The 24,651-nt window shown below is 45.3% G+C and overlaps 1 protein-coding gene across 1 annotated transcript in view; it reads left to right on the plus strand.

Annotated features, from left to right (window-relative positions):
• Nucleotides 1-17,990, plus strand: part of LOC149346985 (sodium-coupled monocarboxylate transporter 1-like) — a 35,523-nt gene extending 17,533 nt beyond the window's left edge. The window contains exons 8-17 of the mRNA XM_089541456.1: nucleotides 3,933-4,073; nucleotides 4,162-4,291; nucleotides 5,726-5,814; nucleotides 9,557-9,666; nucleotides 10,494-10,561; nucleotides 10,661-10,747; nucleotides 11,908-12,086; nucleotides 15,664-15,764; nucleotides 16,963-17,057; nucleotides 17,874-17,990. Of these exons, the coding sequence (XP_089397582.1) occupies nucleotides 3,933-4,073; nucleotides 4,162-4,291; nucleotides 5,726-5,814; nucleotides 9,557-9,666; nucleotides 10,494-10,561; nucleotides 10,661-10,747; nucleotides 11,908-12,086; nucleotides 15,664-15,764; nucleotides 16,963-17,057; nucleotides 17,874-17,990 (1,117 nt within the window). The remainder of the gene's footprint in view (nucleotides 1-3,932; nucleotides 4,074-4,161; nucleotides 4,292-5,725; nucleotides 5,815-9,556; nucleotides 9,667-10,493; nucleotides 10,562-10,660; nucleotides 10,748-11,907; nucleotides 12,087-15,663; nucleotides 15,765-16,962; nucleotides 17,058-17,873) is intronic.
• Nucleotides 17,991-24,651: the final 6,661 nt, after the last annotated feature.

Raw genomic sequence — 24,651 nt, forward strand, 5'->3', positions numbered from 1 at the left:
TTCTACCCAGCTGAATATACTCCCCGTTCATCGTCTATAGAGGCGCCACTAAAAGCCCCCTAACGGCGGCCCCTGAAAGCAGGGCCGGGTCACTCTTCCCAGCTTCCTCAGTGCTGCAAATATGATTCGCAGGTCTTGCGAGTGGCAGCCAGCGAAAAGGTGACAGCCAGCGAAAAGGTGACAGCCAGCGAAAAGGTGACAGCCAGCGAAAAGGTGGCAGCCAGCGAAAAGGAATGAAATTTTTCTATACGTAGCAGCAGTGTAGAGTGCCGCTCAATTTTGTTCAAGTACCACTAAGCTCGGCTCGACCTGATGCACCAACGTGAACACAACTTTTTTAATGTGAAAGCATTACTTGAATATGTCGACGATTTCGTGTCCGCAAAACATGACCGCAGCGATTTCTCTGTTCGTGTGAGAGTTAAGCGAAAAGGAACGATTGTGTGTGATAGATGATGACGTCAGGATAATGTACGTCAAGATTTGATCGATGTGCAATAATTAGGTAATTAATTACAGCCAAAATGTCACTTATACGTCAAGATGGTATGGGTCGTCGATATAGTGTGAGCACCTTAAAACAGTACTATACCTCGGAATTGCGGAGAAAAAAACGCAATCACGTGGTACAGGATGATAAAATGTCGTTGTACACCAAATTTGACTGACCTGGTGTAATTAATCAATTAGAGCTCAAAAGATCATTTAGACGTCAAAACAGCCCGGGGCGTGCATATAATGCGAGGACGTGAAGATAGCGGTATACGTCAAAATTGGAAGCAGTAAAAAGAGAGGCAGACAGTAAAAAAGAGAAAAAAAGAGGTAGAAAGAGGTGCAAACAGTGTAAAGTGAACCAAAGAGAGGTGCGAGTGTGATGCAGGCGTCAATGATTCGCATTCTCTCAATGCTAGCCGCCGCAGGAGGAGGAGGTAAACTTTATTAAAGAAGAGGTCTTAGGCGCGGATAGGGGTGACGTTCCCCTCCCCTCGGTGGGCTCCTCCTCTAGGCCGGACGCCAGGTGGCCGACCGACGATGCCATTCGGCGACCTCTTCGGCTCGCGCTGTGACTCGAAGTTGAACATCCGGGTCCGAGCTGAGCAGCGCGGCCTCCCACTGAGATTGGGTAGATAGCTGCAGACTTTGCGATGGCTTGTCTTATGAGTACATGAGTATAGGATGTGCGGTGTGTCTGCCTTTTGGTGCCCACAGAGAGAACAGACGGGGCTGTACTGCTCCGGGAATCACATGGAGTACATGTGCGGATTAAAGAAAGTGTCTGTTTGGAGCTGCCGCCAACAGACTTGTTGTATTTTACTCAGAGATTTATGTGGTTCTGGGAAGATCTGTCTTTCTTTCTTGAAGTGGGTAGTAATTTCTTTCTAGGTTGTCATTCGCTCCTTGGCCGATCTGAGCTCGGGGTAGCGCACCTCCCGGTTAACCACGAATCCTCAGGCATATTGGTGCGCCGCCTCGTTTCCAGGATGGTCCGAATGGGCGGGGACCCAAATCAATGTGATCTGGCGGGTATTGGAGATTTTTTGTAAGATTTTGATGGCTGCGGAGTGGGCCCTTCCTTTTGCAAAATTTCGAATTGCTGTTTTAGAGTCGCTGATGATGTATTTGGCAGTGGTGGAGGTAATGGCTAAAGCTATGGCAGCTTCTTCGGCCTCCTCCGGAAATTTTGTATTATCGATCGTCGCCGAAGCAAGGGGAGAACATTGATGATCGACAACCGCCACGGAAAAGGCATCTCTTTCCGCATGTTCTGCCACGTCCACGTGCGCCGTGTCTTCCTGAACTGAAAATCTTTCGTGAAGTTTTTGTGCCCTAGCCTTTCTTCTGTCCGTATCGTAGTGTGGATGCATGTTTTTAGGCAGAGGAGGGACTGTTAAGTGTTCGCGCACGTGTCTTGGGATTGGCAATGTGGGTGTACGGATTCCTTCATATTGTATTCCTGCTTTCTTTAGGATGAAACGTCCCGTTTCAGTGCCTGATAGTCTTTCATATTGGGCGGTGAGGTGTGCTTCTATCATTTCCACTAAGGTGTTATGAATTCCTAACTGTAGTAGTTTTTCATTTGGAGTCTGACGAGGGAGCTTGAGCGAAATTTTGTACTACTGTCTAATTAGAGAATCCAGGTCGTCTCTTTCTCTGACTGTGAGAGTGAGGGTGACGTATGGCGTAGAGTATGACTCTGCTAAGAACAAAGGCTTGTATTAGTCTCCTGGTCTCGGCTTCTTTAACTCCTCCTCGCCTATTCGCGATGCGTCTGATGAGGAAGGAGATTTGGTTGACAGTGTTTCTCAGCTTCTTAATTAGTGTGTCATTTTTTTTGGTTTGACTATATCAGATTTTTGGGGGGAACACACGAGTCCCGCGGCTTGTGCCTCCTCTACTACTACATCTGCCGCTTGTTGTAGCGTATCTTGTATCGTGGCGACACTCCCCTTAGTGGTCCAAAGGGTGATATCGTCCACGTATGCCATTTTGTTGAGGGTTATATTGAATAAAAAGGGGGAGAGGACCGATCCTTGCGGCGTTCCTCTTTCTCCTAAACTGAAAGTGTCGGATTTGATGGTGCCAATTTGAATTTTAGCCGTTCTATCGGAGAGAAAGTCCTTGATGTAGTTAACAGAGATCTCTAGCGTTTTGTTGTTTAAACTTAGTACCGTGTTCCGCACGTTACTTTTTATGCAAAGATGAAAGGTCTTTTTTGTTGTTGGGGTTAGTGCATGGGGCCTGCGTCGCGTGTCCGTTCATGCGAACAACAGCGACAAAAGTGTGCGCAAAAAATTTCATCAAAGGCACGCGTCTGACAAACACGGTAAATGCTAACGAACGTTGACTTTGACCGTATATGCCGAAGTAAAAAATGCATTGAGGCACGCGGCTGAACGGAAGAGGAACACCTTATTGCTACCGCCATCATGACTGAAGTTTCAAGGAGCGTTCTTAAGACGCGACTGCTTTCTCACTCGCTGCCTCCTCTAGCATCGGAAACTGAGTGTGTGGTGATAGCATAGTCCTAAGTGCATTCTTCAACATCACTGCGGCATAAAAAAACAACTTTCAAATGACAACTAAAGTTAGTTTGATAAGCTATTGTACTGTTGTGAAAGGCACCGTTTCGTCCCCACAAGCTCTACTGTCCAGCGCTTGCGCCGAAAGAACGCCCGTTCGCTTTACTTTTTCGTTCTTATTAATGAACGCGCAGAATACAGGAAAAGAAGTAAGAAATGAGGGAAGAAGAGAGAGAAGAAATGAAGGCAGAATGGAAGGCAGGAAAAGGCCGCAAGTGATGATGGAAGTATTACTTTGGTAAGCGGTGATACGATGTGTACTCATAATGTGACCGTGATGCCACCTTCCGCCTTTTAACCTGTTTCATCTCGTCTTCAGGTAGGCCTTCTGTACAGCTCGCAGGACACCTCCCTAACTGAAAACGTTTGCTTCTGAACCTCTAAATGTTGTCTGGGCTGCAGGATGTTTTTTGCCAATGCGACATTCTTTCTCGGATTAATTAACTCGATCCTGAATAGCGTTTCTCGGTAAACAGTACTGCTCTAACGCTTGAGTATATCAGCGTTCACCACTTTTCCGCCCATCCGTAGTACCATGTAATCCTTATGAACTCTTTTAAACCTTTCCACCTCTCATTTCTCAACCATGTATATTAATAGGGGCCCATCTTTCAATGTGTCAACTTGTGCTGCACCCCGATTGAGCCGGGTTTTAAAAAACAACAACAACTTTGGGTGCGTTAACGCGCATTCTTTGCTCATTACTGACTTCAGCGGAGACTATCCCCACAAAAAGTTACTGCACTGAGTCGCAGACTAATTCTGAAACTCTGTGTCACGCCAAGGACGAAACGAATAAAATGATGATGATGATGACGCCCCCTCTTCACTCCTCATTGTTTCAACTTTAAGGACCAATTTGGATCTAGCGAGCGACGAGAACGTATGGAGTACCCTGGCGGGAGCGCTGCCTTTCTCTCTGGTGCGTACAGGTTTTGACCAGATGGTGGTGCAGAGATTCATTGCGGCCAGCACGCTGCGACAGGCCAAATGGCACGTACCCACTTTTATTGCATAGTGCTTCACGGGTAGCAACTTTAAACGCAACTTCTATGCGAGGTGACCTTCATTATTGATGCAGGATATCAGTGGGTGGTCCGGTCAGCTTCGCGCTCTTTCAAATCCTCGTGGGACTTGGATCTGCAGCCTTAATCTACTGGTACAGGGACTGCGACCCACTGCTGGCCGGTGCCATAACCACCCCGGACCAGGCAAGCGTCACTTCCTTTGCGCAATATCAAGCCGAGAGAAGCACAACAACTTTTAAGTGACAACAGGAATTGAGGGACAGAATAGAAACTCAGCTACACAGAAGTAGCATCCGTGAGTCTGTCGTGGTTAAACGAGGTACTTAAGCTCGCAAGAACGAAATAATTGTGAACTGTTCAGCGCAAACTGACACGGACCCAAGATGAAGAAATAGATGGATCAGCGGGCAGTACCCAGAGCTCCTCCGGTTCGTCCTTTTTCCTTCGTCGCCATCAGTGTTCGCTGTACTGCCATTCCACAAAAATAGGGCTTCGTTTACGCATATACACCGCTGTGTATACTAACAATAGGATTTACTGCCACTGTATTCCCCGAAGCGCTTCCCGTTGCAAAATTATGACTATAACAATCATGCCCATCCGTATTGCTAGCACAGCGAGCCATCACGCGAAATGGCGCCCTGTTTGGACTACCGGTCACCGACCCTTCTCCCTCAGACTGGTACGGGCCCGCATGGGCAGATAAACTTCAGTAAGATATGTTGCCCGGATAGTTGGGTCTGCATGTTAACTTGTGAAAGAAGGCGCTACATTTCCACACACATAAAGACAGGACGACCAGCACAGGTTCCAAATTCCAACTTTTAATTACACCATAGGAGCACATGCATTTATAGCATCCAGACACTCCCACATTTACGACTTCGGGCTTCGCAGTTGCTGAAACTTATCACATCGCCTTATCATTGGTGCCTTCGCTGACAGTTGGGGCTTGTGCTTAGCGTCCTGTCCTTTCGTGAGTGCTAATGTAGCGCCTTATTTCGTAAGTTATCATGGGCAGATAAAATTACAAAATGTCGCACAGCCTCTTGAAGTATAGGCAGTGACGATTGCGCTCCCACAATGACAGAGACCACCGCAATCACGCAGCGCATTTTTATTTTGATGGCTTCAAGCAACAAGCGTTGATCCCTATTTAAGCTGGTCGACGGGCGACTTTTGTTCAATGTAAACTTCCCGACTTCACGTCAACTGCGCGCGACCGTCAATAAAAATCTTGTGCGACTTCAAGCAATCGGCGAAGATTGTAACTTAAGCTGATCACAAACTCCCCCTGATAAATACTGGCAGTTCAGCCTTCCGGGAGCAGAACGACAGGCAACAGAGGTGTAACTGTAACAGAAGTGGTAACATCTGCTAAGATCTGGCAACGTCTGGTAACTGTAACATCTCTGGTAGCAGGACTGCTACTTTGGGGAATAGTCTGCCAGTGTGGCATCGCAGACATCATAGAGACCATATTCACAAACCTTTTATTGCACGAATGTTGCGCTTAAATAGCTTCTTACTACCTGCCTTAATGGCACAACCATGAGCGCAGAAAGCCTCATTTGTAGTTGGTTTATTAGGATTTTTTTTTGTTTTTGCTTTCGACAGATTGTTCCATACTTTATACGAGAGCGCCTCTCTGACGTAACACTTCTTCGCGGTCTACTGCTCGCAGGACTGCTTGGTGCTTCCACAAGGTAACGTGAACAAATTCATGAAGTTGGACGCCGTTGCCACACTAGAATTAGACTATCAGCAATCCCTCAGAAATTTTCTTGACTGAGAAGCTTAAACAAACAATCGTACGTGGAAAACAGTGAGCTGCATGTATTTCTCATCTTAAGACTTCTCACATATCCCTTTCCGCTCTACTTCTCGCAGAGAACGCTATTGTAGATACACGAGAAACGTTTAGATTCCTGAACCTAGGAAATTTTTTACACGTGTGCCAAAGAATAAGAAATCTTTCTTTACCTAATCTAATAAACAAGCATATTCATGAAGCTGTTTTGGCGAGCTAGTTGCTCCGTGGAAGGCTACGCGAACATAGCAAAAACCTAGAAAAGTGTAAAGGAAACCTTGCTGAACACCCTGAGGATTGTAACTCAAGTGTATGCAGTCTGGTTTTCAAAGAATGCAAAGTATTTAGGAGGAATAGAAAAAAATTAACAAGGATGATCACGGAAGATAGTCATAGGGGACCGCTCTTGCAATCGTAGTTCGAGCGTGAGTCCAGCTAGAAGGCCATGGGTTCCGTAGACGATCATCGCGGCTCGCAATAAAAAATTGACCGGACACGCTTGTTTTACTGCGGAATAAAAAACATCGAGATCTTTGCTCCCATGAATGCTTTCCGTGCGTCAGAGTAAAAATAAATTTCAGCACCCGCTTTGTCGTGTCGTTTTTCTATTGCCCGGCACTGTTGTTTGCTCCATAGCTGGCTGAATCCGCCTAGAGGTCGCAATGTTGGCGTTTTTTCCCCCTCCAAATGACGCCGAACGCTGATCCAATTGGCACTCACGACAAGAAATTCTTGAAATGTAAATGTTGTAAATTTCCACGTTCAAAATTCGCGTGACACTCAAGCTTCGCCTTAAGGGTACGACGTAAAACTTTGGGGGCACTTTGGCAGCCTAAAGTGCGCTAGGCGAAAGCCTTTGTCGCTGTCACGCTACTTTGACTGCTAATGACCAATTTATTTGTTACGGCTGCACCGCTTGGGGGCCATCCTCCTCCACTAGCTGCCGCACACCGACTGACGACGGAGCAGCGCTGGACGCCGCCGCGCCGACCGCTCCCCCTGTGGAGGAACATGACGTCACCTTTTGGCAGCTGCGCTCGTCGATGAGTCACCCCAGGCGCTGGATGCAATGCCGGACGGACGGACGGGAGAATGAGCCATTAAAGGCTTTCGCCTTAATGCCTTTGATGGCCCCCCGCAGCTGCGTGGTGTACTCTATGAATATCCCTTCGTAGGCACGGACAGAGTTCTGCGTTTTAACGCTGCATGGTTCAAAGCCCCGTTCTCCATAAAATCCGGCGGTGTTGAAAAATCACGGCCACGGCTCTGGCAGGTAGTCCCCAGAGAGCAGCCTAGGAGGCAGGTGGGCCACCTAGGTTACGTGACTTTGTGGCGTCATCACAACCAGCCCACCGGATGGTGAGCAAACGGCTGAACGTGGTAGGTGGCAGTTTAATTATTAGTCACTTGGGAAGAGCAACCTCAACCCCACAAGCCCCACCAGATGGCAGCACCTGCCATCGGAGGGCAGCGGCGCATCGCTTAACCGCTGCACCACGGCGCCAGGAGCCCAGATTTTTCCTAGCCCAGATGTCTCTTCTTTTGCTAGGAGGGGTATGAGGACTCCCAGGGATCAACGAAGATAAATTATAGAATGTCCTTCTGCATATATGGTAATTAACCCATTAAGCTATCGCGTCCATACCCTTAAGGCGGAGCTTAAGTGTAGCCTTCATTTTTTCTTTATTTTACTTATTTTTTATTTTATTCTTATTTGCCGCAAGAAGCACAAAACCCTTCCTTTAATAAACGCGAACGAATGGACTTTCTGAGTTGTCCAGTGGAAGCGCGCTTGGCTGACGACTTAACGAGCAGCGGGTATTTGGACAGTGAAAACCACGCTAAAAAATGTGCGCACCAACACACACGCAACACATGATATTGCAACAACTAGCCCTGTCAGCGGCAAGCGTTACCGGGCCCTCAATCTTTCTCACGAGCACAAGTAGCTCATTTTGTTTTTCACAGCTTGTTCCCATCATAATAAGGCCATTTTTGTGTTTTTTCTATCATTTAAATTGTGTGGCATTTTGCAACGAACGGAACTCAGAATGGAAAGGAGCAGCCCTGAACGCATGCACATGAAAAAAAAAAACAAACTCTAGTACCAGCGCTGCCACCACGGCCAAAAACTAAACTATACTCCTTTCGCTCTTTTCTTTTAGCGAACGGATGCAGAAAGGTGAACATCCCAATAAAGGTACTCATGATGCGCGTCTTGTTCGCGTTATCGCTTACTGGTGCCGTTTGGAATTGATTTATGCAAAAGACATTAAAAAGGTTAGCCAGCCGAGCTCCAGAACATATTTCACCAGCATAAGAAATTATTTGAATTTCGCTTTTTTCCCGGCCGCCGCATATCAGAGAGTTTAGGTTTTTCTGCAGTAAATATGATCGGTTATATTACGAGAATACAAATCATCGTAAATCATGGCTGCTCCTGCCTGCCTCAATACAGTAACAAGTTTATTCCGTGCACGCTTATATACTGAGAAAACATTTTGGTTCTTAGTTTCCAAGAATTTTTGATAAAGGCTATCTTCTAGCGTGATCTTCTGAAATATTTCGTGTTTACTCAGGATTTACACTTTTCTACCTGCTCATGTTTGGCTTCCTCATTGCGGTTGACTTTTATTGGGGGCTAAACTATAAGCGCGACAACCATGTCCCACCGCTAGTGTTCTGCGGTTTTTGAGCTAAGATAGCAACCACAGCTGTTTGCCCACAAAATACGGCTTTTAAATACCGAAATACTAGTGTCAATTGGCGATTCTACAGTGATATGCAGTAAACGTTCTCCCACAGTCTCCCTTGGGAAAGATTAACGAACGGCCCAGCCCCTTGCTTTTCCATCAATGATTCCTTCCCCTCTTAGCGTCATCCCTCCCCTCTGTAACTGCAGTTAACAAGCCGAATCCGCAGTTTCCGCAACAGTGTGTTCTCATAGGAGTATACAGCCGAGAGCTACATCAGTGGGCAGTCCTCAGAATTTTCCTGTTGACTAAAATACCCGACATTTAGGGTGCTCTCCGGCATCACCAGCTTCCCTCGATTTCTACTACTCGTGGCATCATGGTGTGCATCTCCAGGTAAATCACTGTAAGTCATAAGGGGCTATATTGGTGACAGGGATACTAACCTTCTTTCCGCAACATTACATGAAAATCGACCATTACTCTCTTAAAGACTAAATGTAGAAGGAGCTCAACTGCACTTCTCCTCCAAACTGATAACCGTTTTCTCGTGAATAAGTTCTCAAGACGCTCGTATTTCCAATTTTTGGTTTGGAGTGATTCAAGAAAATGTGGAGGTCTTCGTTTTACAGCTCACGTAACGCTCCCGGCTAGAACAATGAAAGGAATTTATTTCTATTGTGAGCGCACAATATTTTCTCACTGTCATATAATATTTACAAAAGAAACAGTTTTAAAATGTGGGTAAAGCTGTCTTTTATCAGTGGCAGCTTCCTGGATATTTTTTTGCACACAAGGAAAAAACACGAGCATTCTAGGTCGCCCAAAAATAACATACAATCTCTTATATATTTTTTACTCAAACACCCGCCTCTCTCTCTTGCTCGTTCTTCAACTTCTTTTTTTTTATTCCGGTAACCACTCTTGGCCTTCACTATCTTCTAGCACCGTGTCGTCCGTGGTCAACTCCCACGCAGCCATTTTCTACATCGACGTGGTATCACCGTTCGTGAAGATAAGCGATCGGTGGGCGGTCGTCGTGATGCGTCTCCTAGGTACTGTGCACACTTCTTAGGCCTTCAGAATTATCCTGCCCACAGACAGCGCAAACCCTTGCACGAAACAACGTTATTAGGCTTTCATATGGAACTGCTTACCCAGCGACCTGCAAACCCTTGCATGTTACAGTTTGTTGTTATGCTTTCATATGGAGCTGTGTGGCCAAACTCAGGCACAAAATAATCACGCTCTCGACCCACGGAAGGCAATAAGCGAAAGCCAGCTTCTAAATTTCGCCAGGGGGTGAGGTACAGGACGAAAGCTATTACAAAAGCACCGAAATTGGGCTGGCGAACATCGAATACACAATTTTCTCGAAGATCGTTGGAACGGAAGGCAAAGAATAAACTTGAACTGGTGGTTGTATTTTTTAAATATCAATGCTTCCTTATGGTTTGCCGGAGCCCTATTTAGAAGAGAAAAGGTTAACTCTGCCATGTCTAGGCCGCTTGTGCTTACAATTCTACAACTAATTGGCGTGTAAATTTCTCACCGATGACAGCATGCTCTCGAAGCTTTGTAGCTAAATGTTACAAAACTTAACTAAGAAATTTTTTTTATTTTTGCTTACATGTAGAGAACTGTTACATTGCATGGCTGTTGCATCCAACATTTATCAACCCAAGCTGTTCGCCTTGTTAGGAAAAAATCTAAATGAAAAGCGGAACACTTCGTAGGGATAGTTAGCTCTTCCGAAAGTGATTTCTCAGCTAAGCTGATGGAAGCTTAAAGCACACCGTTAATCTTAGTTCTAAGGCACTGCAAATCCCATTTGCGATTTTCAGTAATAATCTTGTTTTCTGATGACATTTTTTTTTTTCAGCCTTTGCAAGCGGCACCGTAATGACGGTGTTTGCTATCGCCGTGCCTTACATGGGCTCTGCCGCTCGGGTGCGTTTCACATCTGACCCCTGAGATATTTCTACCTTGCGCTGTTCGTTCCTCACGCATTGTTAACAACTCTGTAAAATTGCTCTTTTTCGCCCGCAGCTTTTCATAAACCTGTACACGTCCGCATCCGGCCCGTTCGCCGGTCTCGTCCTCGTTGCTATCTCGTCGCCATGGGTGAACTCCAAAGTAGGCTTCTTTTTTTACAGAATTCATTATTTTAAAACGCGACATGGGTTCTCCGCTCGTTACTGCGTACAGTGACTTCACCGAAGGCTTATGCAATATGTATTCGAGAATTTTAAAGCGCTGCAGTTTACAGTCCGCATTGAATGCAGTGCTTCACTGCGCACAGTAGCTACGATGTAAATGATGAAACATATACTCGGAAAATGCTGCCGTCATGCGTGGTCCTCGTTTGACACAACACCACCTTATTCGATACCCTGCTGTAGTCAGTCAGTCAATCAATCAATCATTTTTTCCAGAAAAGAATCTGGATGGTCTCCTGGGCAAAAAGCTGCTCAAACACCTTGACTGAGGCCCAAGAGACCACTACAAGACAGTAGCAGTCGAATACAAGGCACAGCTACGGCACCAAAAGATATACAACCAATAATCACCAAATAATGAGTTGAAAAACAATTCAAAACGTGAAGCAAGCATTGGACAATACAAAAGAAAACAACTGAAACAAAAATCTGGTAATTACATCTTAAAACAATAAACACACGCGACAACATTATGCTCATCTGCGCTTCAAAAAAACCTGATTGACATTGAGCCATATAAAACAAAATAACTTAATAAAAGCAAGTAATTAGAAGCACACATAAGACAACATATAGCGTCCTACAGTTCCAAAAAGAAAGACTAATGCAATGCAGACTATGGTAAAGCAAGTTGTATGGGTTTAGTGCTCACAAGCTGCATATAGGCTATGACAGGCGAAGCAGTGAAGGGCTGCGGAATATTTTCAACCGCCTGAGGTTTTTTTAACACGCACTGACATCTCCTGCATCCATCCCGATGTGTCGTGTCAAACGGTTCTTCTTTCTCTCTGTTTCTTTCACCTGTTCATTTCTTCTTCTGGGTACTTCTGCATCCCTTCACCAAGTAGATAAATAGCCGCTTTGGACCATTGCCTAGCTCTACTGTTTGTCATCCTCTCCTACTCCTTCCCTGCAGTGACGTAGCTTTTACACTATCTTGCCCTACTAGTGATCATTATCCATAGACACTGACTGCTTCTTCTGTCAACCTTTCAAAAATATGCCAGTGTCGACAAACAAGGTAGCTGGCAACAGCCTTCGGAAAGATCATCCATCGTTTACCGCATTGAATTACAGGGCGCTGCATGGTCATGCCTGCTGGTCTGCGCACTCCAGCTATGGCATGGAGTGGGCAGAGGACTGTCCGGCGTTGGCCGATCTCCAGTCATAGCGGGAACGCTAGATCGGTGTCCGCAACATACCAATGGTACACAGAGAGTCTTCGGCCTCAATGCAACTCAGCCACGGGAAAACAGGTTAGTACTGTCCGGCTGCTTGTTTAAGCGAGCAGCTTGCGGAAACCCTTCACTGCTATCCTCATGCTCTCGTTGACGCATGGAACTGCGAAAGTGTGAATCTGCTCCTCACTTACCCCATTACTAGTATGACCGAAAGCACAATTGTCAAGCCCAGAAGAATTCACGTGCATGTGTCATTTACACGTCCGTACTGAATTTCTCCCTGTTCCTGTAGAAATTAAGGGCAATTAATGCTTTGTGCCGCAATTTTATTTAGATATCCTATTCTAGATTCCACCAGTATAACTAAAGGAACCGGCTTGGTAATGAAAAGTCTCAGTGAATGAGAGGCTTTTTACTGATGCATTTTTACGTTCATATGTAGTTTCCCACTGTCGCGTCGGTCTTGTGCGTCGTCTTTTATTCCCACATGTGCAGTGTGAGGATAATCTGCAGAATCAATTGAACATCTCATACTAGAATATGGTGGTAGCCGTCCGAAAGTTGATGCAGGCAACGTCACTCTCCCTGAAGCCCTCTGGTTTAAGGGTAACAATGGTCATGTGAATTAATCTGCGGTGGAAGTTAGCAAAAAGTCGCTGGACGATTGGTGGCTCAAAAGCAAAGACGTGACATAAGGTTAGAAGTGCAGGATTAAAAACTATATTTAAAGAAAATTGTGAATTTATGCGCCATTTTATGACACCGACAACGCGGTTACCGGAATACACAAGAAAGAAAGTCGTGCATGATAGCAACTGCTACCGCCCCGTCTCGAAAAGAACGCTCGCCAGCTGTACGGGTGTGGCCAGCAGTAAACCCTCAACTCTATCCGTTCTTAATTCGAGTTAAGCCTGTTCCTGCAGAAATTATAAAACATTTTGTTTCCATTAAAAACTGCGCTATATTACACTACCAGAACGCACAAACCGCACCTCAGAATTCAATTAAGCCAACCCCAATGTCGGTCTAGCAGGCCATAGCATGCTCCGTTTACTTTTATCTTCAGCTGGGCATAAAAACTCCTGCCTTGGGTTTTACATTTTTCCAGCAGTCGAGTAAAGCGATAATTTTAATGGCATTCTTCTGCTCTGCATGAAGTCGCAAGCTCTGCCTGGACTGATTCCCACAATGCTAAATACGCCGATGCTAAATACGTCGATTTACGAATATTTATTTGAAAGCATAGGTGCCCACAGCGATCCAAATAAAAAAATTGGTTATGCGGAGCGAAAGCTCCATTACACTTGGCTACGCTTGGTTAGGCGTTTGAAAAACTTCGCAGGCGTTTCAGGCACACTCTAAGCCGCGCTGTCATCCATGGCGAAACCGCATGCCAGAGCGGCGTCGCCTCCTTAAAGGGATACTGAGGCGGTTTTCGAATCAGCTAATTTTTTAGGGTTTTGAAGTAGTGTCATTGCTGATCACGTCTGTGAAATTATTTTTTTTATTTTGGCCAAAACAGTGGCGTAATCACCAATTAAAAACGCGATGTATAAATCTCCCGCGCCCCGCGCGACCGCAGGAGAGGAGAACAGCGGAGGGGGAAACCTCGTCCATGTCGGCCAACGTGACGTCACGTTGAGGAGCCGGGGATACTTCGGCGCACCCGAGAGAGCTTTCAGCGCGCCTTGTTTTTCGTGCTGCATGCGTTGTTCCTCGCACTGCGTGCGTTGGGACGTACAAAGCGTGTCAGCCGACCTTCAGAATCATGTTCAACACGAGGTACTACTCTGCTTTCGTGTCCACGAACTACGCCCGCGACTGTATCGTCTTCCACTGCTTTCCGCAAGATCATACGCTCGCAGCGCAAGCGCTCGCTGCTGTGACGAAGAATTCAAGCGGACCAAAGCAAGCGTACTCTGCTCGAAGCACTTTCGTGACACCGGCTACATGCAGAGCTTGTCCCTAATGTGATCTCTGGAAATTTCTGCCGCGGCTGAACCATGACGCATGCAGTTCCTTTCATTTCCTCGCGCATGAGAGGGGTGTCACCATTTTGAAGAAGCGTCTCTTTTAAAAATAGAAACATCCTCACTAAGCCCCTGCAGAAACCTAATAGAGGCTCAAGCATGTGTTGCTCTTCTCAGCTTAGGTGCCGCCAGATCACCTGAAGCGTGCTCAGCAAGGCTCGGTTAGGGATTTTATACTCGGTTCGATGTGTCCAAGCAAGCAAGCAAAGTAAAACACAATAAAGCAAAGCAAGCAAGCCAGCATCGAAGCTCTTCATATGCGGCATCTCTTTTAATCGTAGCTAAGCAATTAAAATGAAAGCGTTCGACGTTCTGATTTCGGATGCAAATTTAACAGAGAAATGAATCCCAACCAAGTTTTTGCAAAAAAAAACACCATGTCTCGCTACCTTAGTCGGTTTCTTCATCAAGTTGTGGCAGCGAACGAGTTGCAGCTAGCTTGGCTTTTAAACACACGTAGTTGGCCACTACTTCACTGAACCTAAACTGAAAATCTAGGGAGGGCGAACGTTTCCGAGGCAGCGATTAATATTTTCTGGCATCTGCTGAACGCGCCACGAATGAAGCAGCAGCCTTATGCGCGTATTTAGCTTGGTTTCCAGCGCATAATGATTCCTTCAATACCCTGTGGTCACATGCCTCGCAGTGCTTGGCCACTGTGCTTCGCTAATTTTGACATCAGCTTTGTGCTGCTTCATCGTTTCCTTGAAGTACTTTCTTGCCCCAACCTACGCCGGGTAATGAGAATAGGATTTTTTGTACACAGCGCTTTGGGCCTTTTCTTTGGGATGACGCTCTTTCGGGCGAGCCAGGAGGCGTCCGGGAGTGGTAATTGACTTGAGTATTGTTCGCACCCCTTCCTTTCCGAGAATACCAGCCGAGGTTGTGCTGGCACCTTTTACGCATGGTCTGCATACATGTCTTTCACGCTAGCGTATGCTTGTGCTAGGCGTAGAATTTTTTGCGCGTGTCTTTTTTGCTGTCAGGTGATACGTGGAATGAACAAACTGTGGTACCCTTTCCTTTGGAGGTCAGTAAAAAAATAGTCGCCATATTCGCTTTTACAACGCCACGGAAAGCTGCGATCTGCACTCAGCGCAGCGCCGGATCCGCATCGGCAGCTCCTCCAGTCCTCAAAGTGACGTCACGACCTCTCTTGACCAATCACGGGCGGCGGCGCGCCGCGCTGCGTGCCCAGCGGCACAGGCCGCATATTTCTGCTAAAAAAGGCAATTCGCGCTGGTTTTTGCCTTATTTGGATGCGATATTCGAGCATACAGCATGAAAAACTATAGGACGCCGCTGCCAGCCGGATTTTCAAAAAAAGTGCTTCAGTCTCCCTTTAAGCAAACGCCGAGTCACGTGCACAATTACATCTGGAGGAGCGGCGGTCGGCGCACCGAGGTCGGAGCAGCGGCGTGGCGGCTGCAGCCAGTCACGTGGCCTGACGTCACAGCCACACCTCCGGCGCACCTCCTGCTGAAGGTGAAACTGCAACACCCGATGACCTTAAGGAAACATGGCGTAGTTGAGCTCTCGCTCCGTAACATCTCTCTACTACAACGCCCGTTACAGCCTACGCCATGTCGTATGAACGTAAAAATCAATAATTTTCCTCGCAGCCCATACGTGCTCCCCCTGTACCGGGTGTCGTACTTCTGGATCGGCTTCTTTGGATTCCTGCTCACGATTGTTCTGGCAACACCCTTGAGTATAGCCACAGGCGAGTGTCCGTGGAGGATTTACGGCCTCCGCTCATCAAACTATCAAACATTGTCGTAATTGAACAAGGCTGTAGTTGAAAACGAAGCTGTGGTTCGAATAAACATATGGCCATTCTTGCGCGCTGGCACAAACACTAACCGAAGCGATAGCCATGAGAGCACGAGGCAATATTGTTAATATTTGTGGCTATATTTTATTACACTCATAGATTTTGCCTCAAAGCAGAGGGAGAGCTCTGGTTCTAAGCTCGACGGCTTCATCCCTGACGCAGTAATAATAGAATTATTGCTAGTTATATTCTTTATATGCCTGCTAATAACTAAAATACATTTCCTAAGATAGTATTGCTATTGCACATCACACTACTGATCACGCTATGCCATCAGAAAATTCTAATGACGACATACGACATCAATCCTAGACCACGTGACCAGCTAACCTGAAGGTATCCTTCTGGTTTTACCTCGTTTTGCTAAGGATACAAGTTGTCTCGCGATAGAACAAGTGTTTTGTTTCCGTTCGCGTTTGTTTTCGACAAAAATGGCCGCAGATTTACACATTAGGTCAGTCCTGTCATAAATGGCGCTTGCTGCAAAACGCCGGACGTGCGATAGCAGAGTACAAAAGCAAGCTCGTTCGTGCAGTGCACATACACTTCACTAGAGCATGCGAAAGGTGCACTGAGGAGCGCTTGTACGCCAGTTCTCATGGTAACCGTAGCAATGCACTACTATACCTGTTCGTTTCTACGAATCGTGGTACATATATTACGCAAAGATGTTCAGTAAATTCGATTAGGCAGCGCTAAAATCCGTCAATAAGCGCCCGAGTGTACCTTCCGGGCTCTGCAGACAGCTGCTTGAGGCATTGCGGAAAATATGTACATCTAGCACTACTAGTCTTTTACTCTAATCTCCAGCCTATAGCCAATGGCATTTTTTATTCTCAATAATCCTATTTCCGTGTCAGGGCAGACGCTTGGGCAAGTTGGTACAACATTATAAAGAAAGTTAAACCTTTCTTCGAACCCTATTTTCTGCTTGATTTCATGCTTATAGACCCAACATGGCGAGTTTCAGCACAATGTGCAATTTTTTTACTTTATAGCGATCCCTCTTTTTCAGGCCTCAGTGCACACAATATTGGTCCCTTTTTATTACAGCCATGGGCCTTGCTTAATTCTTTTTTTTTTTCAGGTGGCGCCCAAAAGGCTCATACCAACTACCGCCTCACAAGCCCATTATTTCTGAAAATATGGCGCCACTTCAGGTCTCGTCAGCTGATATTTCAAGTGAGCTCTGTGATTGAATAAAGTGGCTAATAAGGGATATATGTATTTTTACGCATGCTACCACCCTACGCGCCACTTGATGATAATGTTGTTATGTAGTCTATCAGAATATCTCCTTGGCTGAATACTTCAATTTTTTACACTTTTGTTTTACTTAGTGCTGCTGTTATTAGTGGTCCCTTCATATGTACGTATGACCGCCAGCCACACTTGTCTCCCTTGTGTAATGCCCCTACGGGACCCTTAATGTTTAATATATGAAGCTGATGATGAAGGTGGTCATGTAGTAAAGGATGCTTTGGCATTGCCGCTACGTCGCCGCTGAGCACGGAGATCAGGGAACCTTACGTTAATAGTTAGCACTGTAAAGAGGCCTTCTCGTTTGTACTGGCAAAGTTCAAATTTGTTTCTACACTTTAATTATATATTTGCACGATGTGTAATTGTATGACTTGCATACTATTCAGTAAGGCATATTGACGGGCTAGTTGGATCTTGAAACTTGGGAAAAACCCACCTAGGCGCAAATAACTTCACAAGGACACAAAAAGAGACGAGGAGACAACGGACAACTCTTCTCTTTTTGTGTCCTTGTGAAATTATTTGCGCCTAGGTGGGTTTTCTCCGAAGTTTCAAGTTGCATACTATTGGTTTGCATGTGCGCACAACGCTAATATAACTAAAGTCTTATTTTGCACTAATGAAGCTCAGATGCATGACAGTTGTTAGTAGCTACTTAGTTGTCGAAGACTGTCAGGGAAGGTGATTTTGTTGATCTACTGTGTTTTTTTTTCATATTGTATCTTATTCCGACAGGTTGGCGAACAAGTGATGGAAATGGACAGCAGCGAAGCTGCGTGCGGTCGGAACGGCGACGAACACACGCCGCTTGGCACCGAACTCACGCTGCGATGTGAGAGGACGGATTCCTGAGGAAATGCTCTGGCTCAAGATGCTACTGTTCAACTGTGATAAGGGCGGCCGCTTTTATGTGCATCGAGGAGTTGAGGAACTAACTAATAGAAGTGTTAGCGTTGAGACATATGTAGTTTTCTTCAGCAAAGCATTTTATCATGCAGTTGTCATAGACTTGAAAGATCTTGGGGTGGCCTCGATGTCAGTCTCAGAAACGTTCTGCGGCAAACATGCTTTATAGACGGGGACCAGCCACAAGACTAGAACTTTTGTTTGGCTGAAGAGGGCGTGGGTAGAATAAAGAGTACCCTCAACGTCAATTTAAAATTAAAATACGAACTCGGTCTTCGTCCACTGTTTACCCTCTTGGGTATAGTTTTGCCAGAAATGTGTCAATCCAATACACGCGTGGGAGTTACCTACCTCTATCCACAAATTTTACGGCACCTGTCTCTCACTCGATGTTGCAAAATGGTGCAATAAATCCAAGAACTTCTCTTCGATTTCTCAACAGAACAAACTGCATTATCCAGGTTACCACCCTCTCTCTCAGTGAAGCCAAATCATGGACCCCGATGCTAACTCAAGAATTTCTTCAACCTTCTATACTAGGCGGTTCCAGTTTCGTGTAGTTCTGTCCAGCTTAATATTCAACATTCAAATTATCAGCCATGTTCGCCGCAGCAGCTGCGAAAATCTTGTCTGATAACGCCAGAAACTCGTGACTAGCCATACTGACTCCAGATCAATCAATTATATACGGGGGCTGATAGAAAAAGTTAAGTAATTGTTATTATATGTCGGCTACTCATAATACCCTAATCAAAAACTCTATCATGGCAATGCATTGTATAAAAAGTTGCGATCCGAATTCATACATTAAGAGCAAATACTTAAAATACGTACAGGCAATAAAGAAAGTATAGCTAATATTAAAGTCATTTACAGATTGTAAAACACAAGGTGAAACATCTCGAATGCAACTTAAATCAAGCTAAAACTGAACGGCAAATTTCAAGCTTAGAGCACTCTTACTCAGCTTTTAATGATTCTGCAGTAAATAACCGGTTAACGAGTGTCAAAGGTACGAGATCTGGAGGTCATTGGAGCTCTCCATTTATCATACGCACGGGTTATTGACATATTGGAACGTGATGTTCCAATTGGTACACATCTGGAAAACCGGCGCGGTGCGATAGCAATCAGCGTAGACGGTTCGAGAACATTGGAGAAAATTTAACTTATTGCCCACGAAGAGCGGGTAACCTCGAGCATGCTGAGTGATGGCACTTCGCTCGCGCGCAGCGACGCCTAGTCGGAAAGACGCTACAACTTTCTAGAAGCCTCTCTCCACGCCTGACCAAAGGCGATGGGCGCCCGGCGGGTGGAACAGAGAGAAACTAAGGTTAATGCTGTGTGTAAGTACGAGCCTGTGTTGGCGAGAAGGAACGAACAGATATGGCGCGCTTCAGGGGCGTAGCCGGGAAGACGGGGGGGGGGGGGGGGGTCTTATGGGGCTTCAGCTCCCCCCCCCCCCCCCCCCCCCCGACATTTTTTCGAGCTGTCACCAACCTGAGCATGGCCCAAGTACATATCGCGACTTTTGCTGTCAAAGTTGTGTTCCTGCCTGGATGGTCTGTCTTTCCTTGTGCAACGTTTATTATATGTGATTGCGCAAGATGTTTATTTGCCTTGCTTGAAGCATTATACACAGTGACTTTTGTTTAGATACGTAGATTTAATGGAGGCATAAGTGTATTTGAATATCTTGTCGCGAGGTTTTGTGTATGCATTCGGTGACTTCGTTTCCACTGACACTTTTTTGTCCTTTATCAAGTTGTATCTTCGCATTTCTAATATTGCATTTTATCTTCGCTCTTCTAACGTATATTTTGCAGAACTCCTCGTTTATGCATGTGCTCGGTGTTGCTACTAAAATATCGGTACAATTACTCGCAGTACATGACCGGTGGCAGCTGCTGCTGCGCAGCACACTAGAACGCGAAGGACAGCATCATTGAGATTTTTCTCTGGCCATTGCATACTTACAGAAATGTAAAGGTGCTTGAACGACAAAGATTTATTAAAATATTTGTCCTCTACTTGCTCATTTCAAGGCCTTTACGTTTTTCATATCAGCAGCGTGCACTGCTTTCTTGGTTTCGGACTGGTATAGTTCTAGACTTCATGTGATATTTTCTTTACTTAATAAGTACACATTTCTCTCTGTCACGATATTTGAGACATACGAATACATTCTTTTATTTCAAAAATACATATTTCACTTGTCTGGACCATGCGTAGCGTTATCTAATACACAATGGCATTGTCAAGGGCAACGCAGTTATTATTCTTGCGTTTGATCCCTCTACAAATTCCATGAGGAGGCCGCGCGGCAACATGAGCCCTCTCCGAACAAATTTTCTGGCTACGTCACTGGCGCGCCCTATATATGAAAGGCGCTTGACGCCGCCCGTGAGCTCGTGCCGTCGTCAAGCTTCGGAGAAGCGCTCCCGCATGACTTCCGGGTCGAAACCCCTTGCCCAGCCACAGACCAGCGAGCGAGGGTACACACGCCAGTCTTCTGGACGGCCGCGTCATGATCCTCCGGCCATCCAACTTTGACAATGCCCGGTGAGCATACTGTGTTCTGTTTTGTTTGACTCTCTCGTGTGTCAGTGCACTTTGCGTGCAAGATCTCTCTTGTGCTGGAGTCTCCCTTTAGTATTACTTTGCCTGTGTTGTATTGTTTTGGAATCGTCATCATCATCACTCTGACTATGCCCACTGTCGGGCAGGGGCATCTAACATGTCTCTGCAATTAACCATGGCACCTCTCTTTCATGAGTTCGAGATGTTGCCTATTACTAAGGATATGCAGATCGGAAAGTGTCGTGAATTTAGCCTCTTACTCAACGGAAAGCACCCGGTCCAGTCGACCTCCCAAATTAATATTAAAAGAGGTAGGTAAAATGGTCCTCTCAATTTTTAGCAATCATTTATCGGTTTTCTCTTTCTGCAAGCGCCATGGGAGAGCCTTAGAAGTTATGTAAAAAAGAAACACTCTTTAAGCAAGGTAATAAACAACTTACTAACAATGGCGGCTCCGTAGCTCCCACAAGCACATGGTGTAACTTCCTAAAGCACATGATTCATAAGCATGTCTTCATTCTCTTGGATGCTCACCCAATTCTATCTCCTGTGCAACACGGCTTCTGGCACTTACCAGCTATCACAAATAGCTGATGATTAAAGCTTAGCTGTTACTACAGAAGTCATTCTGATGCAATATTCTTTCACTTCGCTAAAGCTTTCTATAAAATCTAGAATACTAAATTGACAAAACTGCCGGTGGAGTAAAAATATAAACTGTTTTGTGATTCAGTTCATTCCTGCCTATCATCAGTATATGTCCTCAGTATCAACGTCAGTATGCGGCCTTCAACAAATTACCTGCAGAAATATTTTCATTTGTGTACAGGGCTCTGTAACAGACCTTTGCTTTCTTTACTCTTCATAAATGTCCTTTTTGATGGACTCAAATGGAGGATCAGACTCTACGCGGATGATTGAATTTTATATAATGGTATTAACTACTAGGATGATCAGGTATACCTCAACAGGCAACTCTAGAGGCTACTTGAATGGTGACACGCGTGGAATATCCCTGTCAAAATACTAAAAACGTCATCATATCTGTGACTAACAGAAAGCAACCGCTAATCCTTGAGCGAGTGAGGCTGCACTTGAGCGTTTACCAAGCACCAATGGTATCGCAAGAATTACGTGTTCATCTTGAAAAATTTTAGCGCGAAAAACACGGACAGAAAGAGTAGACGACACGAGCGCTGACTAACAACTGGAAGTTTATTCGAAAACACGTAGAATTATAAAGGAAGAAAGTGCGATAAAATTGTTGGTCAAAACCAAAAGAAGAAAACTAAACACAACAGTCCCAATCGCCCAACCTGCAGTATTGTTAAATGACGTGTTCATTCTTTCCGCGTACTGTGGCAGACTGCAATAAACTCGATGCGGCTGTTGTTTCCCTCAATGACCTTGAAAAATCTGTGAGTTAGCGTTTTCGTCTCTTACTCTACTAGAGACAGATATACTTTAAGTTACATGGTATCGCTCGAACGACATGTTCATTCGTTCATTCTTTCCGCGTACTGTGGTAGATTGCAATAAACTCGATGAGTCTGTTGTTGCCCTTAATAACCTTGAAAAATCCATGGCTTAGCGTTTTCGTCTCTTACTCGTCTAGAAATGGACATAATCCGAATTCCATGGTATCCCAACAACGACTCGTTCATTCGTTCATTATTTCCGCGTACTGTGGCAGACTGGAATAAACTCAATGGGACAGTTGTTTCCCTGAATGACCTTGAAAAGTCCGTGGCTCAGCATTTTCGTCGGTTTCTCCACTAGAGCTAGACATACTTTGACTTCCATGGAATCGCAAGAGCGTGTTCATTCGTTCATTCTTTCCGCGTACTGTGGTAGAATGGAATACTCCATGCGACTGTTGTTCCCCTGAATGACCTTGAAAAATTCGTGGCTTACCGTTTCCGTCTGTTACTCCACTAGAAACAGATATACTTTGACTTCCATGGTACCGCAAGAACAGCGTGTTCGTTTTTTCAATCTTCCTGCATACTGTGGTACACTGGAATAAACTCAATGCGACAGTTGTTTCCCTGAATGACCTTGAAAAATCCGTGCTTTAGCGTTTTCATGTGCTACTCCTTTAGGAATAGACATACTTTGACTTCCATGGTATCGCAAGAACAACCTGTTCATTCGTTCATTCTTCCTGCGTACTGTGGTAGATTGGAATAACCTCAATGCGGCAGTTGTTTCTCTGAATGACCTTGAAAAATACGTGGCTTAGCATTTTCGTCTGTTACTCCACTAGGAATAGACATAGTTTGACTTCCATGGTGTCGCAAGAACGACTCTTCGTTCGTTCATTCTTTCCGCGTACTGTGGTAGATTGGAATAAACTCTATGCGACAGTTGTTTCCCTGAATGACCTTGAAAAATCCGTGCCTTAGTGTTTTCATGTGCAACTCCTTTAGGAATAGACATACTTTGACTTCCATGGTATCGCAAGAACAACCTGTTCATTCGTTCATTCTTCCTGCGTACTGTGGTAGATTGGAATAACCTCAATGCGACACTTCTTTCCCTGAATGACCTTGAAAAATCCGTGGCTCAGCGTTTTCGTCTGTTACTCCACTAGAACGAGACATACCTTGACTTCCATGGTATCGCATGAACAACGTGCTCATTCGCTCATTCTTCCTGCATACTGTGGTAGGTTGGAATAAACTCGATGAATCTGTTGTTTCCCTGAATGGCCTTAAAAAATCCTGGGGTCAGCGTTTTCATCTCTTACTCCAATAGAAATAAACATACTTCGACTTCCATGGTATCGCAAGAACAACCTGTTCATTCGTTCATTCCTCCTGCATACTGTGGTAGATTGGAATAACCTCAATGCGACAGTTGTTTGCCTGAATGACCTTGAAAAATCCGTGGCTTAGCATTTTCGTCTGTTACTCCACTAGAAATAGTCATACTTAGACTTCCATGGCATCGCAAGAACAGCGTGTTCACTCGTTGATTCTTTCCTCGTATTGTGGTAGATTGGAATAAACTGGGTGCGACTGTTGTTTCCCTGAATGACCTTGAAAAATCCGTGGCTTAATTTTTTCGTCTGTTAATCCACAAGAAATAGACATACTTTGACTTCCATGGTATCACAAAAGCGACGTGTTCCTTCCTTCATTCTTTCCGCGTACTGTGGTAGCCTGGAATAAACTCGATGCGGCTGCTGCTTCCCTTAATGACCTTGAAAAATCCGTGGCTTACCTATTCCGTCTGTTACTACACTAGAAATAGACACACTTTGACTTCCATGGTATCGCATGAACAGCGTGTTGATTCGTTCATTCTTCCTGCGTACTGTGGTAGATTAGAATAAACTCGATGAATCTGTTGTTTCCCTGAATGACCTTGAAAAATCCGCGGCTCAGCGTTTTCGTCTCTTACTATACTAGAAATAGACATACTTTGACTTCCATGGTTTGACATTTTTTGAAGCGCTAAAACAACAAGGACGCAGAGGGAACAGACAGGGACGAGCGCTTCAAAAAATGTCAAATCTGCACCAACTAGCCCGATCTGCTACCCTTCTGAACTTCCATGGTATCGCAAGAACAACGTGTTCATTCGTTCGTTCTTTCCGCGTACTGTTGTAGATTGGAATAAACTCGATGAGACTGTTCCAGCTTGTATGCAATAAACAGGAACGCAGAAATAAGTAGCTTTAATCGAGAGAGAAAAAAATTCAGGGCACACTTTGTTGACCTAAAGTGCGGTGAGGCGAAAGCCTTTGCGTTTGGGAGGCATCCGTCTGATTTGACGCCTTTCTGCAAACTGTCTCCAGCGTCCTAGACAAGGAGAACTGCATGTGATTTGGCAGGGTGTAGCGCAGCCATTCGCACGCTCGGCTGCGGAACGGAAGGATGGTGGTTCGAATCCCATCGGGCACAGAGATTTTTTCTCTAGCCTTACTAGAAAAGCGTGAGACCTCTGCTGACAACCTTCTGTCGACAACGATGAGGCATTAAAGGCTTTCTCCTTAGAAACGCAAGCTAAAAAATGGATAACC

This window comes from Amblyomma mixtum, chromosome 4, assembly GCF_055824585.1.
Source record: "Amblyomma mixtum isolate Tamu chromosome 4, ASM5582458v1, whole genome shotgun sequence".
Lineage (NCBI taxonomy): Eukaryota > Metazoa > Arthropoda > Arachnida > Ixodida > Ixodidae > Amblyomma > Amblyomma mixtum.